The sequence below is a fragment of the Mobula birostris genome, chromosome 14 (genome assembly GCF_030028105.1).
Source record: "Mobula birostris isolate sMobBir1 chromosome 14, sMobBir1.hap1, whole genome shotgun sequence".
NCBI lineage: Eukaryota > Metazoa > Chordata > Chondrichthyes > Myliobatiformes > Myliobatidae > Mobula > Mobula birostris.
Window position 1 is genome coordinate 46,029,771 of NC_092383.1, and position 13,671 is coordinate 46,043,441.

The 13,671-nt window shown below is 43.6% G+C and overlaps 1 protein-coding gene across 5 annotated transcripts in view; it reads right to left on the reverse strand.

Annotated features, from left to right (window-relative positions):
- Positions 1-13,671, reverse strand: part of LOC140209874 (protein unc-13 homolog C-like) — a 923,018-nt gene that overhangs the window by 638,472 nt on the left and 270,875 nt on the right. For all 5 annotated transcript variants that reach the window (XM_072278476.1, XM_072278475.1, XM_072278477.1 and 2 more), the window contains one exon: positions 1,173-1,236. In XM_072278476.1, the coding sequence (XP_072134577.1) occupies positions 1,173-1,236 (64 nt within the window). The remainder of the gene's footprint in view (positions 1-1,172; positions 1,237-13,671) is intronic.

Genomic DNA, 13,671 nt, shown 5'->3' on the forward strand with positions numbered 1-13,671 from the left:
GGAGAATGTCAGGGTAGCAGTGTGTCACTTGAAGCTTAATATAAATTGGAAAACGCAACAAGACAATGATCTGAAAGATAAGAGTCAAAGTCCTGACATTAATCCTATAGAAATGTTGTGCAAGGACCTAAAGCAAGCAGTTCACACAAGGAAACCCACCAATATCCCAGAGTTTTGTAAGGAGGAATGGCCAAAAATTCCTCCAAGCCAATGTGCAGTTACTGAAAACGTTTAGTTGAAGATATTGCTGTACAAGGGGGTCACACTAGTTACTGGAAGCAAAGGTTCACATACTTTTTCCAGAAAATACGTGTACTATTGGATCAATTTTCTCAATAAATAAATGAACAGACATAATATTTTTTTGTGTTATTTATTTAATTGGGTTTTCTTTATCTAGTTTTAAGATGTGAAGATTTGATGACATTTTAGGTCATATTTATGCAGAAATAGAGAAAATTCTACGGGGTTCACAAACTTAGCACCAGTGTATCTAGGAACTACTTGAATTTTGATCTTGTTAATCATGATGCCATTGATCAATGTTCACAAACTAAAATTCTCACCAGTTACTTTTTACAGTTGAAATGCTTAACATTTGAAAAAAATGTTGTTATTAATATTTTACAGCTGGTTTCATATTGCAAGATTATTAAGGATTACATTTTGAACTTAACAAAACACAAAATCACTGTTGAGTGTCAGGCATCAGTTTTTGAAACCACCCAATGTCCTTTTGAATGGATATGAAATACCGTGAAACTCTATTATAAGTTACTTTCTCAAAATCACCAAAATCAACAGCTTAATGAACCTTCAGTAAGCTGAAATCCACACACCCCGAAAAATCCACAACTTCATTCTGCTGAAACTCATTGAAAATTATAGCTGTGGATGAGAAATCCACCCGAGCCTAATCCTGCACATTTAAATAAACTTCACAATATTACTTCATTTTTTCATTAAATATTCACATACTTTTTAATATTTAATCAAAAACTTAACTATATTTTTTTTCTGAATGCAACATGGAAATTCCATTCCTAATCAAGGAATAAGTATTGCTTACTTTCAATTTGCCATTCTGACTGTTTACAGATTGTGAACTCTGCCTAAGTTCCAAAATAATCAAATATTCTGAATGTAAAAGATTTCAAAAGATTGAGTCTTACTTTTTCAACAACTTTTCTCCATCTTGACCTTGAAATACTTCTGGTACAAACTACCTCTTCATTTCTGAAAGAAAATCAAATTTTTTCTGTCATGAGAATTAATCTCAGTAGTTTTAGGAACATGTTCATAATATTGAGATTCAACACACTGATAATGTGTACTTGATAATAATTGGTTAGTAAACTAATTCATCACTACAATTAAGGAGATAATGCTTCTGCATCACAGATCAGCTGATTGAATATGATCCTAACCTTTGGTGCTGTCAGTGTGGAGGTTGCAGGCTCACCCATGACAATGTACATTCCCTCAAGGTGTATACTGGTTTATCATGTATACTAGTTTTGCAGGCTTAATGAGTATTGAAAGTTATTCCAGGAAGAGGTAGGTAGAGGAAAATCAAGGTGCAGTAATAGGGCTGTGTAGGGTAAGTGAGTGTATGGAATTTATTGGATTGCTAAAACATTTGGTATTGGCTCAATAAGCTGAAAGGCCTCTTTCTATGTGATAAGAGAATACTACTCATGGAAACATAGAAAACCTACAGCACAATAGTGGCCCTTCAGCCCACAAAGTTGTGCCGAACATGTCCCTACCTTAGAAATTACTAGGGTTACCTATAGCCCTCTATTTTTCTAAGCTCCATACACCAATCCAAAAGTCTCTTAAAAGACCCTATCATATCCGCCTCCACCACCGTTGCCGGCAGTCGTTCCACGCACTCACCACTCTCTGAGTAAAAAACTTACCCCTGACATCTCCTCTGTACCTACTCCCCAGCACCTTAAACCTGTGTCCTCTTGTGGGAACCATTTCAGCCCTGGGAAAAAGCCCCTGACTACCCACACGATCAATGTCTCTCACCATCTTATACACCTCTATCAGGTCACCTCTCGTCCTCTGTCGTTCCAAGGAGAAAAGGCTGAGTTCACTCAACCTATTCTCATACGGCATGCTCCCCAATCCAGGCAACATCTTTGTATATCTCCTCTGCACCTTTTCTATGGCTTCCACATCCTTCTTGTAGTGAGGCGACCAGAACTGAGCACAGTACTCAAAGTGGAGTCTGACCAGGGTCCTATAAAGCTGCAACATTACCTCTCAGCTCCTAAATTCAATTCCATGATTGATAAAGGCCAATATACCATACGCCTTCTGAACCACAGAGTCAACCTGCACAGCTGCTTTAAGTGTCCTGTGGACTTGGACCCCAAGATCCCTCTGATCCTCCACACTGCCAAGAGTCTTACCATTAATACTATATTCTGCCATCATATTTGACCTACCAAAATGAACCACTTCACACTTATGAGTTGAACTCCATCTGCCACTTCTCAGCCCAGTTTTGCATCCTATCAATGTCACTTTGTAACCTCTGACAGCCCTCCAGAGCATCCACAACACCCCAACCTTTGTGTCATCAGCAAACTTACTAACATTTCCCTCCACGTCCTGATCCAGGTCATTTATAAAAATCACGAAGAGTAAGGGTCCCAGAACAGATCTCTGAGGCACTCCACTAGTGACCGACCTCCATGCAGAATATGACCCGTCTACAACCACTCTTTGCCTTCTGTGGGAAGCCAGTTCTGGATCCACAAACCAATGTCCCCTTGGATCCCATGCCTCCTTACTTTCTCAATAAGCCTTGTATGGGGTACCTTATCAAATGCCTTGCTGAAATCCTTATACACTACATCTACCGCTCTTCCTTCCTCAATGTGTTTTGTCACATCCTCAAAAAATTCAATCAGGCTTGTAAGGCATGACCTGCCCTTGACAAAGCCATGCTGACTATTCCTAATCATATTATACCTCTCCAAATGTTCATAAATCCTGCCTCTCAGGTTCTTCTCCATCAACTTACCAACCACTGAAGCAAGACTCACTGGTCTATAATTTCCTGGGCTATCTCTACTCCCTTTCTTGAATAAAGGAAATCAGATGATCAAATCCCAAGATTTTAGCAAAAATATTTTTAGAAACATAGAAAATAGGTGCAGGAGTAGGCCATTCGGCCCTTCGAGCCTACACCGTCATTTATTATGATCATGGCTGATCATTCAACTTTTATTCTACCTATTTGAGCATAAAAGGGCATGACTGATATGTCTAAGATTAAAGTCAGGTAAGAGCAAGCTTTGTTTGGTAGTCACCCGTTCCATAACAATAAAGAAGCTTTAGAGCAAGGGAAATAATTTCAAAAAGATTTGTAAATATTTGGCAGAAGTGACTGCAAAAGAAATACCAGGTGTAGAAGGGTGTGAGAGAAGAGTAGTGAATGCAGTTACAATTACAGGGGAGAAGGTGCTCAAAAAGCTAAAAGACATAAGGGTACATAAGTCACCCAGACTAGATGAACCGCACCCTAGGGTTCTGAAAGAGATACCGGTAGAGTTTGTGGAGGCATTAGGAATTATGTTTCAAAAATTATTGGATTCTGGCAATGGTGCCAGAGGACTTGAAAACAGCAAATGCCACTCCACTCTTTAAGAAAGGAGGAAGGCAGCAGAAAGGAAATTATAGACCAATTAGCCTGACCTCAGTGATTGGGAAGATGTTGGAGTCAATTCTTAAGGATGACTTTATGGAGTACTTGACGGCACAGGACAAGATAGGACAAAGTCAGTATGGATTCCCTTAAGGGAAAATCTTGCCTGACAAACCTATTGGAATTCTTTGCGGAGATTGCAAGTAGGATAGATAAAGGGGATGCAGTGGATGTTGTATATTTGGACTTTCAGAAGGCCTTTGACAAGCAGCCACACATGAGGCTGCTTACCAAGTTAAGAGCCCATGGTTTTACAGAGAAGTTACTGGCACAGTAAGAGTATTGATTGATTGTTAGGAGACAACGAGTGGGAATAAAAGGATGCTTTTCTGGTTGGCTGACAGTGACTAGTGGTGTTCTGCATGAGTCAGTGTTGAGACGCTTCTTTTATGCTGTATATCAATGATTTAGATGATGGAATAGATGGCTTTGTTGCCAAATTTGCAAATGATATGAAGATTAGTGGAGGGGCAGGTAGTATTGAGGAAATAGGTAAGCTGCAGAAGGACTTAGACAGATTAGAAAAATGGGCAAGAAAGTGGCAAATGACATACAATGTTGGAAGATGCATGGTCATGGACTTTGGTGGTAGAAATAAACGTGCAGACTATTTTCTAGACAGGGAGAAAATCTAAATATCTGAGATGCAAAGGGACTTGAGAGTCCTTGTTCAGAACATTCTAAAAGTTAACTTGCAGGTTAAGTCAGTGGTGAGGAAGGCAAATGCAATGTTAGCATTCATTTCAAGAGGTCTAGAATACAAGAGCAGAGATGTAATGTTGAGACTTTATAAGGCACTTGTGAGTCCTCACCTTGAGTATTGTGAACAGATTAGGTTCCTTATCTAATAAAAGATGTGCTGGCATTGAAGAGGGTCCAGAGATGGTTCACAAGGATGATTCTAGAAACGAAAGGGTTATTATATGAGGAACATTCGATTGCTCTGGTTCTGCACTCGCAGGAATTTAGAAGAAAAATGTTGAAAGGCCTAGACAAGAGTAGATGTGGAAAAGGTGTTTCCCATGGTGAGGGAGTCTACGAGAAGAGGGCACAACCTCAGGATAGAGGAGTGTCCAATTGAAAAAGAGATGCAGACACATTTCTTTTGCCAGAGAATGGTGAATTTGTGAAATTATTTACCGCAGGCAGTTGTGGAGGCCAGGTCACTGGGTGTATTTAAGGCAGAGATTGATTGGACATGGCATCAAAGGTTATGGGGGGAAGGCCAGGGAGTGGGGCTAAGGAGGGGGAAAAAAAAGATCAGCCATGATTGAATAGCGGAGCAGACTCAATGGACCAAATGGCCTGTTTCTGCTCCTATGTTTTATGGTCTTATGCTCTAAATTCGATGAATTTGTATTCACGGTTTAAATCTGGGTAATGAAATGCAGTTCTGTTTAAAGCATATACAGTATTGTTAAGATCAAGACAAGAATATGCATAACCTAAAGACATGATTATTATTTGAGAACAAATGTTATATCATCCCTTTCTCAGCAAGGTACTGGCTGTACTGTTGGATTCTGGTGTTTAAATCCAAGGTTCTTTAAGAACTCAGGAGCAAGGCACACAACTTGTATCCTTACAAGTTGTTTTAAGAGTTGATAGAACCAGAAAGAGCAGGAACAGAACTGTGACAGGGGGTCTTACACTTGAAGAAAGGATCTAACAATGGTGCCAAACATAAAACAGCTTACACACATCAAAGTTGCTGGTGAACGCAGCAGGCCAGACAGCATCTACAGGAAGAAGTACAGTCGCTGTTTCGGGCCGAGACCCTTCGTCGGGACTAACTGAAAGAAGAGCTAGTAAGAGATTTGAAAGTGGGAGGGGGAGGGGGAGATCCAAAATGATAGGAGAAGACAGGAGGGGGAGGGATGGAGCCAAGAGCTGGACAGGTGATTGGCAAAGGGGATATGAGAGGATCATGAAACAGGAGGCCCAGGGAGAAAGACAGGGGGGCGGGGGGAACCCAGAGGATGGGCAAGGGGTATAGTCAGAGGGACAGAGGGAGAAAAAGGAGAGAGAGAAAAAGAATGTGTGTATAAAAATAAATAACGGATGGGGTATGAAGGGAAGGTGGGACATTAGCAGAAGTTAGAGAAGTCAATGTTCATGCCATCAGGTTGGAGGCTACCCAGATGGAATATAAGGTGTTGTTCCTCCAGCCTGAGTGTGGCTTCATCTTTACAGTGGAGGAGGCCATGGATAGACATGTCAGAATGGGAAGGGGATGTGGAATTAAAATGTGTGGCCACTGGGAGATACTGCTTTCTCTGGCGGACAGAGCGTAGGTGTTCTGCAAAACGATCTCCCTAGATGTTCAGCAAAACGATCTCCCAGTCTGCGTCGGGTCTCACCGATATACAGAAAGCCGCATCGGGAGCACTGGACGCAGTATATCACCCCAGCCGACTCTCAGGTGAAGTGTCGCCTCACCTGGAAGGACTGTCTGGGGCCCTGAATGGTGGTAAGGGTGAAGTGTAAGGGCATGTGTAGCACTTGTTCCGCTTACAAGGATAAGTGCCAGGAGGGAGATCAGTGGGGAGGGATGGGGGGGACGAATGGACAAGAGAGTCGCGTAGGGAGTGATCCCTGCAGAAAGCACGGGGGGGAGGAGGGAAAGATGTGCTTCGTGGTCGGATCCCGCTGGAGGTGGCGGAAGTTACGGAGAATAATATGTTGGACCCGGAGGCTGGTGGGGTGGTAGGTGAGGACCAGGGGAACCCTATTCCTAGTGGGGTGGCGGGAGGATGGAGTGAGAGCAGATGTGCGTGAAATGGGGGAGATGCGTTTGAGAGCAGAGTTGATGGTGGAGGAAGGGAAGCCCCTTTCTTTAAAAAAGGAGGACATCTCCCTCGTCCTGGAATGAAAAGCCTCATCCTGAGAGCAGATGCGGCGAATTCGGAGGAATTGCAAGAAGGGGATGGCATTTTTGCAAGAGACAGGGTGAGAAGAGGAATAGTCCAGATAGCTGTGAGAGTCAGTAAGCTTAGAGTAAACATCAGTGGATAAGCTGTCTCCAGAGACAGAAACAGAAAGATCTAGAAAGGGGAGGGAGGTGTCGGAAATGGACAAGGTAAACTTGAGGGCAGGGTGAAAGTTGGAGGCAAAGTTGATAAAGTCAACGAGCTCAGCATGCGTGCAGGAGGCAGCGCCAATGCAGTTGTCGATGTAGCGAAGGAGAAGTGGGGGACAGATACCAGAATAGGTACGGAACATAGATTGTTCCACAAAGCCAACAAAAAGGCAGGCATAGTTAGGACCCATACGGGTGCCCATAGCTACACCTTTAGTTTGGAGGAAGTGGGAGGAGCCAAAGGAGAAATTATTAAGAGTAAGGACTAATTCCAGTAGATGGAGGAGAGTGGTGGTAGAGGGGAACTGGTTAGGTCTAGAATCCAAAAAGAAGCAGAGAGCTTTGAGACCTTCCTGTTGGGGGATGGAAGTATATAAGGACTGGACATCCACGGTGAAAGTAAAGCGGTGGGGGCCAGGGAACTTAAAATCATCGGAAAGTTTAAGAGCGTGAGAAGTGTATTTTATACGCAAAAGAAATTGCATAAATAAGTGACAACCACTACTTATTCTATACTGCAGCACAAAGCTTCCAGAATTATACTTTGTGCATATTATACATATTGAAGTGCTATGTGTATAAAGGCTACTTAAAATACAAGCAGATAATTGATAGTTGAAACTGTAAAGAAAATGACAATTAAAATTAAACAGTTGGATCCAACAATCCCCCCTTTGATTATAAATCACACGTTTATAATCACTATATCTGAAAATTTAGGGGAAAAATGGTGGTATTTATGTTACATATGAAATAATTTTAAAAACTATTTATGTTATAAAGTATCACAGAGTATATATTTAAAGTTCAAGTTGAAAGTACATGTGTTATAGAAGTATGTATACATTATACAATCCTGAGATTCATCTCCTTACAGGCAGCCACAAAGCAAAGGAATTCCAAAAGAACCCATTAAAAAAGACCATCAAACACCCAATGCACAGAATGATGCAATAAAAGTAAGCAAATAGCTTTAGAACTGGAGTTTTATGGCTACACCTGCAAGTGCATCCAGCTGCACTTCTAACACTCCGCGTTAAGGAGTTGGAGCTTGAACTGGATGAACTCCGGACCATTCTGGAGGCTAAGGGGGTGATAGTTCAGACACATAGAGTAGTAGTTACATCTAAGGTGCAGGACATGTGGTGACAGTCAGGATGGGGAAAGGGGTTAAAACAGCCAGTGCAGTGCACCCTTGCAGCCATCACCTTCAACAACACTTTGGTCACTGTTCGGGGTGTCGAGAGACCTAGCAGGGGAAAGACACGGCAGTCAGGACTCTGGCCCCGAGTGTGACTGTAACTCAGAAGAAAATGGGGGAGAAGAGGTGAGCTGTAGTGAAAGGGGATTTGCTAGTTAGGAGAACAGAAAGGAGGTTCTGTGGATGAGAACAAAATTCCCAGATGGTATGTTGTCTCCTGAATGCCACATCCAGGACATTTCAGGGTGAGTCCTCAGCATTCTTAACAGAGAGGGTGAACAGCCAGAGGTCATTGTCCATGTACATACAAAAGACATAAGAAGGAAGAGTGATGCAGTTCTATGAAGTGGGCTCAGGGAAATAGCTGCTAAGTTAAGGGGTAGGATCTCCATGATTGTGATCTCAGAATTGCTACCCATGCAATGTGCTCGTGAGGCCAGAAATAGGAAGATTATGCAGTTTACCATGTGGCTAAGGAGTTGGTGTAGAAAGGAGGGCATAAGATTTTTGGATAATTGGGCTTTCTTCCAGGGAATGTGGGGCCTGTACAGAGGACTCTGCTTGCACATGAACTGGAAGGGGACAACTATCCTAGAGGGAAGGTTTGCCAGTGCTGTACAGTGGGGTTTAAACTAGAGTTGCAGGGGGATAGGCAGAACAGTGGAGGAGTTGTGGAGACGAATGCTGTTAAGACCTCAGGCAAAGTCAAGGATCAAAAGGTTGAGCAAGGGGTGATTAATGTCCTCAGCTGTGTATATTTCAATGCAAGAAGTATAGTAGGAAAGGCAGATGATCTCAGAACATGGATCAACATCCGAAATTATAATTTGTAGCCATTAGTGAGACTTCTTTGCTGGAGAAGTAGGGCTGGCAGCTCAATACTCTGGGGTTCTGTTGTTTCAGACGCGACACAGCAAGAAGGATTAAAAGAGGAAGGGTGGCGTTACTAGCCAAGGAAAAATGTCATGACAGTACTCAGTCAGGATAGACTGGAGAACTCGTGTTGTGAGGCGTAATGGGTGGAACTGAGAAATAAGAAAGTTATGAGCACATTAATGGGGCTTTATTACACCAGCCAAACATCTGAGAGATTTAGAGGAACAAATTTGTAGAGAGATAGCAGTCTGTTGCAAGAAACATAATGTGTTATAGTACGTGATTTTAACATATTGACTGGGACTCCCATACTGTCAAAGGACTGCTATTAGAGAATGAGAAAAGGCAGGTGAGAGAAGTTGGTGTAGGGGAACACTTTGTATCTAGTGATTACAATGCAATTAGTTTCAAGTGTAGTGCCCGTGGGACGGAAGTAAGGTCCACTGTTTGGGGAGCATTGTCACTGTGTGTATCTGTGTATGTGTGTGTTGTGTGTCTGTAGGACTGGGTGGCGAGTTATTTAGAAGTCATGAGGACATGACTTTATTTGGTGGGGGGAGAGTGTAAGGGGGTTTCGATTTTTATGTTACTGCGGAGGCTAATTAAAATGGCGTTTTTGTTATGTTAATCTGGGGAATGCGGCTTTGTTGTGTTAAACGCTGAGAAAGTTTGCGCTAGCAGCTTATTGTGGTTTAGAGGGTGATAAGAGGGTGCTATTAACCAATTGGGATAGTTGTTATGGTTTTGGTGTATTTGAAGATACTGTATGCGCGGGGTTTTGGGGCAGAAGGCGGGAGAGTGAGACAGAGGATGGACGAGGTGCTGTGAGTCCGCTAACGGGGTCGGACCCCAAGCGGGACGTTCGGCGAGGAGACGGAGACGGACTCATGTGGAGCGTCTGGTCGACCACCGTTGTTGGTCCCAGGCGGCCAGTCGAGGTGGTCTGAGGGGTCGTAGGGTGAAGAAAAAGGTCATTGAGCTCCAACGGTTTTTGTGCACGAAGAGATTGAACTTTGATAAGTGTGGCGCCTTTTATTTTCCTTTTATATTTTATTCTTAATTATATAGTTCCAGTAATATCTATAAACTGTAAATCATTTAATTGCATCTGGTGTATTGTCTGTTATTTGGGCGGGGTGGGATACCTCACACAGCATCCACACAAACGAATTACCCAGTTTGGCGGGGCCAAGGCTGTTTCCCTAGACGACAGCGAGCCAAGCGAACCTGAGGGTGGCCAGGGGGGCTATACAAGGTAAATACACAAAAAGATAGCTCTGGTCTGTGGGTTGAGATTCTAAATTAGAGAAGGGCTAGTTTTTATGCTATCAGAAAGTATCTGGCAAGTCTGGATTAGGACAGGCTGTTTTCTGGCAAAAATGTACTTGGTAGGTGAGAGGCCTTCAAACATGAAATTCTGAGAGTGCAAGGGGTGGCTGTGCCTGTCAGAATAAAAGCTAAAAGTAACAGGTGTAGGGAACGCAAACATGAGGAAATCTGCAGATGCTGGAAATTCAAGCAACATGCATAAAAATTGCTGGTGAATGCAGCAGGCCAGACAGCATCTATAGGAAGAAGTACAGTCGCTGTTTCGGGCCGAGACCCTTCGTCGGGACTAACTGAAGGAAGAGCTAGTAAGAGATTTGAAAATGGGAAAGGGAGGGGGAGATCCAAAATGATAGGAGAAGACAGGAGGGGGAGGGATAGAGCCAAGAGCTGGACAGTTGATTGGCAAAAGGGATATGAGAGGATTATGGGACAGGAGGCCTAGGGAGAAAGAAAAGGGGGAGGGGGGGAAAACCCAGAGGATGGGCAAGGGGTATAGTGAGAGGGACAGAGGGAGAAAAAGGAGAGAGAGAAAAAGAATATGTGTATATAAATAAAAAAACTTTGGTCTTCAGGAGATATTGAGGCCCTGGTTGAGGAAAAAAAAAAGAGCAGGTATAGGCAGGTAGAACACTTAAAAAAATCAAATCAGGAGGGCTAAGAGGTGGCATAAGGTTGCCGTAGCAGACAAATTGAAGGAGAAACCTAAGGGATTCCACAGATATGTTAAGAGCAAAAAGGATTGCAAGGGACAAAATTGGTCCTCTGGAAGATCAGAATGGTAGTCCATGTGTGGAGCCAAAAGAGATGGGGGAGATCTTAAATAAATGTTTTGTATCTGTATTTACTCAAGAGATGGACACAGAGTCTATAGAAGTGAGGCAAAGCGGCATCAACTTCATAGATCCTAAACAGACTACAGAGAGGCAAATTAGGGTGGATAAACCCCAAGGGCCCGACAAGGTGCTCCCTCAGACATTATGGGAGGCAAGTGCAGACATTGCCAATACCCTAGTAGAGATATCTATATTATCCTTAGCAACAGGTGAGGTACCAGAGGCCTGGAGGATAGCTGATGTTGTTCAGCTGTTCCAGAAAGGCTCTAAATATAAACCAGGACATTATAGGCCAGTGAATCTGTTGTCAGTTGTGGGAAAGTTATTGGAAGGTATTCTGAGGGACTGGATATAAAAGTATATTGATAGACAGGACCTGATTTGGGATAGTCAGTATGGCTTTATGTGTGGTAGGACATGTCATGGAGTTTTTTGATGAAGTTACCAGGAAAGTTGATGAAGGCAAGGCAATAGATGTTGCCTACATGGACTTCAACAAGGCATATGACAAGTGTCCGGAACGTCAGGATGATGTTGGATGAAATGGCACAAGCTCTCCCTCAACTCTACCTGTAGAACTGTCTCGACGCCTACTGATGATGTCATCAACTAGAGACACAGATCACATGACTGCTGTACAAAACTACCAGCAAAGGGTGCTAAATGACAAATAGAAATAACTAACTACTAAGGCAGCACACTCCCGCCTGGTATCCCTAGATACCACAATTTAACACTTTCACAGTTCACCACTAAATTAGGAAGTCCCTCGTTCTGAGTCCTCAGGGGAGAGCAGCAAAACCACTTCAGCCACAGGCCTGAGTAACAGCTTTGTTCCATCACCTCTGTTGATCTTCACCTCAACCTTACGGACTCTTCTGTCCTTGCTAGAAAGTACCTGAGTTATGACTCCTAAAGGCCAGTCACTTTTCTTGGATTGACAATCCCTCATGAGCACCACAGATCCTGCTATGATAGTTGGCCTACTGGACGTCCATTTCCTTCATAATTGCAAGGTAGACAAGTATTGCTTGCGCCATCTGTCCCAGAAAGTACTGGCAAGGCTCTGCACCTGCCGCCACTGTCTCTTGTACAGGTCCTTGCTGTCGAACTCACCTGGAGGAATGGGATAAGGGCCATTTTTCTGTGTAAGCAGCGTGGCAGGAGTGAGAATGAATGGATCTTCTGCATCTGTAGACACGGGCACTAGAGGTCTATTGTTCACAATGGCCATCACCTCGGCCATAAAGGTGGCGGGTACCTCATGAGTGAGTCTAGAAGGCCCTGACTGGAGAAGCATGGAGGCCGGGATTTTGCAGGTGATGCTAATCATTCTCTCCCATGCCCCTCCCATATGAGAGGAATGAGACGGATTGAATTATCCAGGTACAGCCCTTTTCTGAGAGATACCGCTTCACCACATCTTCATCAACACTGGAGGAGATTCCTAGATCTTTGCACACTCCAATGAAATTCGTTCCCCGGTCAGAACGTACCTTGATTGGCCCACAGATTGCCAGGAACTTTCTCAGGGCATTTATAAAACTTGAGCTGGCATTGGACTCTATGACCTCGAGGTGGATGGCTCTGATGCTTGAACAGGTAAATAAAACCGCCCATCTTTTACTTTCGGCATGGCCACTCCTCATACGGTGCGCAGAGATGGTCCAGGGTCCAAATACATCAACACCAACATGCGTGAAAGGCGGTTCCATGCTGAGTCTATCAGGAAGTAAGTCAGCCATTTTCTGGACTTCACATGTCCCTCAAAGCTTACGGCAGGTGATGTAGTTGAACACACCTTTTGGCACCCACAATCCAGTAGCCAGCTGAGTGGACAGCGCCCTCAGTAAAGTGGTGTCCTTGATGTTGTGGCTCCACATGGTAATGTTGCACAAGGAGGGATGTAACATGATGCCATCTGGGAATGATTAGGGGCCTCTTCTCTTCATGTCCCAACTGTGATTCCTGTATACATCCTCCGACTCTTACTAGGCCATCCTCACCAATAAATGGATCTAGCATCCTCAGAGGACAGTCCTTAGCGATATCTCTTTGGGTCCTGATGTATTCCATTTCTTCAGCATAAGTTTCCTGCTGCACAGATCAATTGATGACATTTTTGCTCTGACTGAGTTCCTCCACTGTGTATGGTGTCTCGCAATGATGCCATCCCTTGCAAATCCCTGTAGAATCTTCTGAGGTATTCTTGAAGAGGCATGCAATATGTCTGAGACAAGATATAGCATGAGTAAGGGCCCTCCAGGTAGAAAAGCGCTCAAGGCGCTGAGATCCAAGTTGGCTGTCTTGGGTGGTGGAGGTGAGCACTGTCACTTGCGTGCGAATTTCTTTATCTTGTTCTGGGTCCACTAGTTCAAACATGGCTGTCTTGAGAGAAGTTTTCTCTGGCTGAGATAAGAATGTAGGCCTGGTAAACCAGGTGGTGTCTTTCAGACGGGCTGCAGGGATGGACCTTGTGGCATGGTCTGCAGGGTTGTGATCAGTGGACACATAATGCCATTGTTGTGGCTGTGTGCCCCTCCTGATTCTCTGGATCCAGTTGCTGACATAAACATAGAACCTCCGCTTTTCATTATAAATGTAACCAGAACTATCTTGCTGTCTGTAT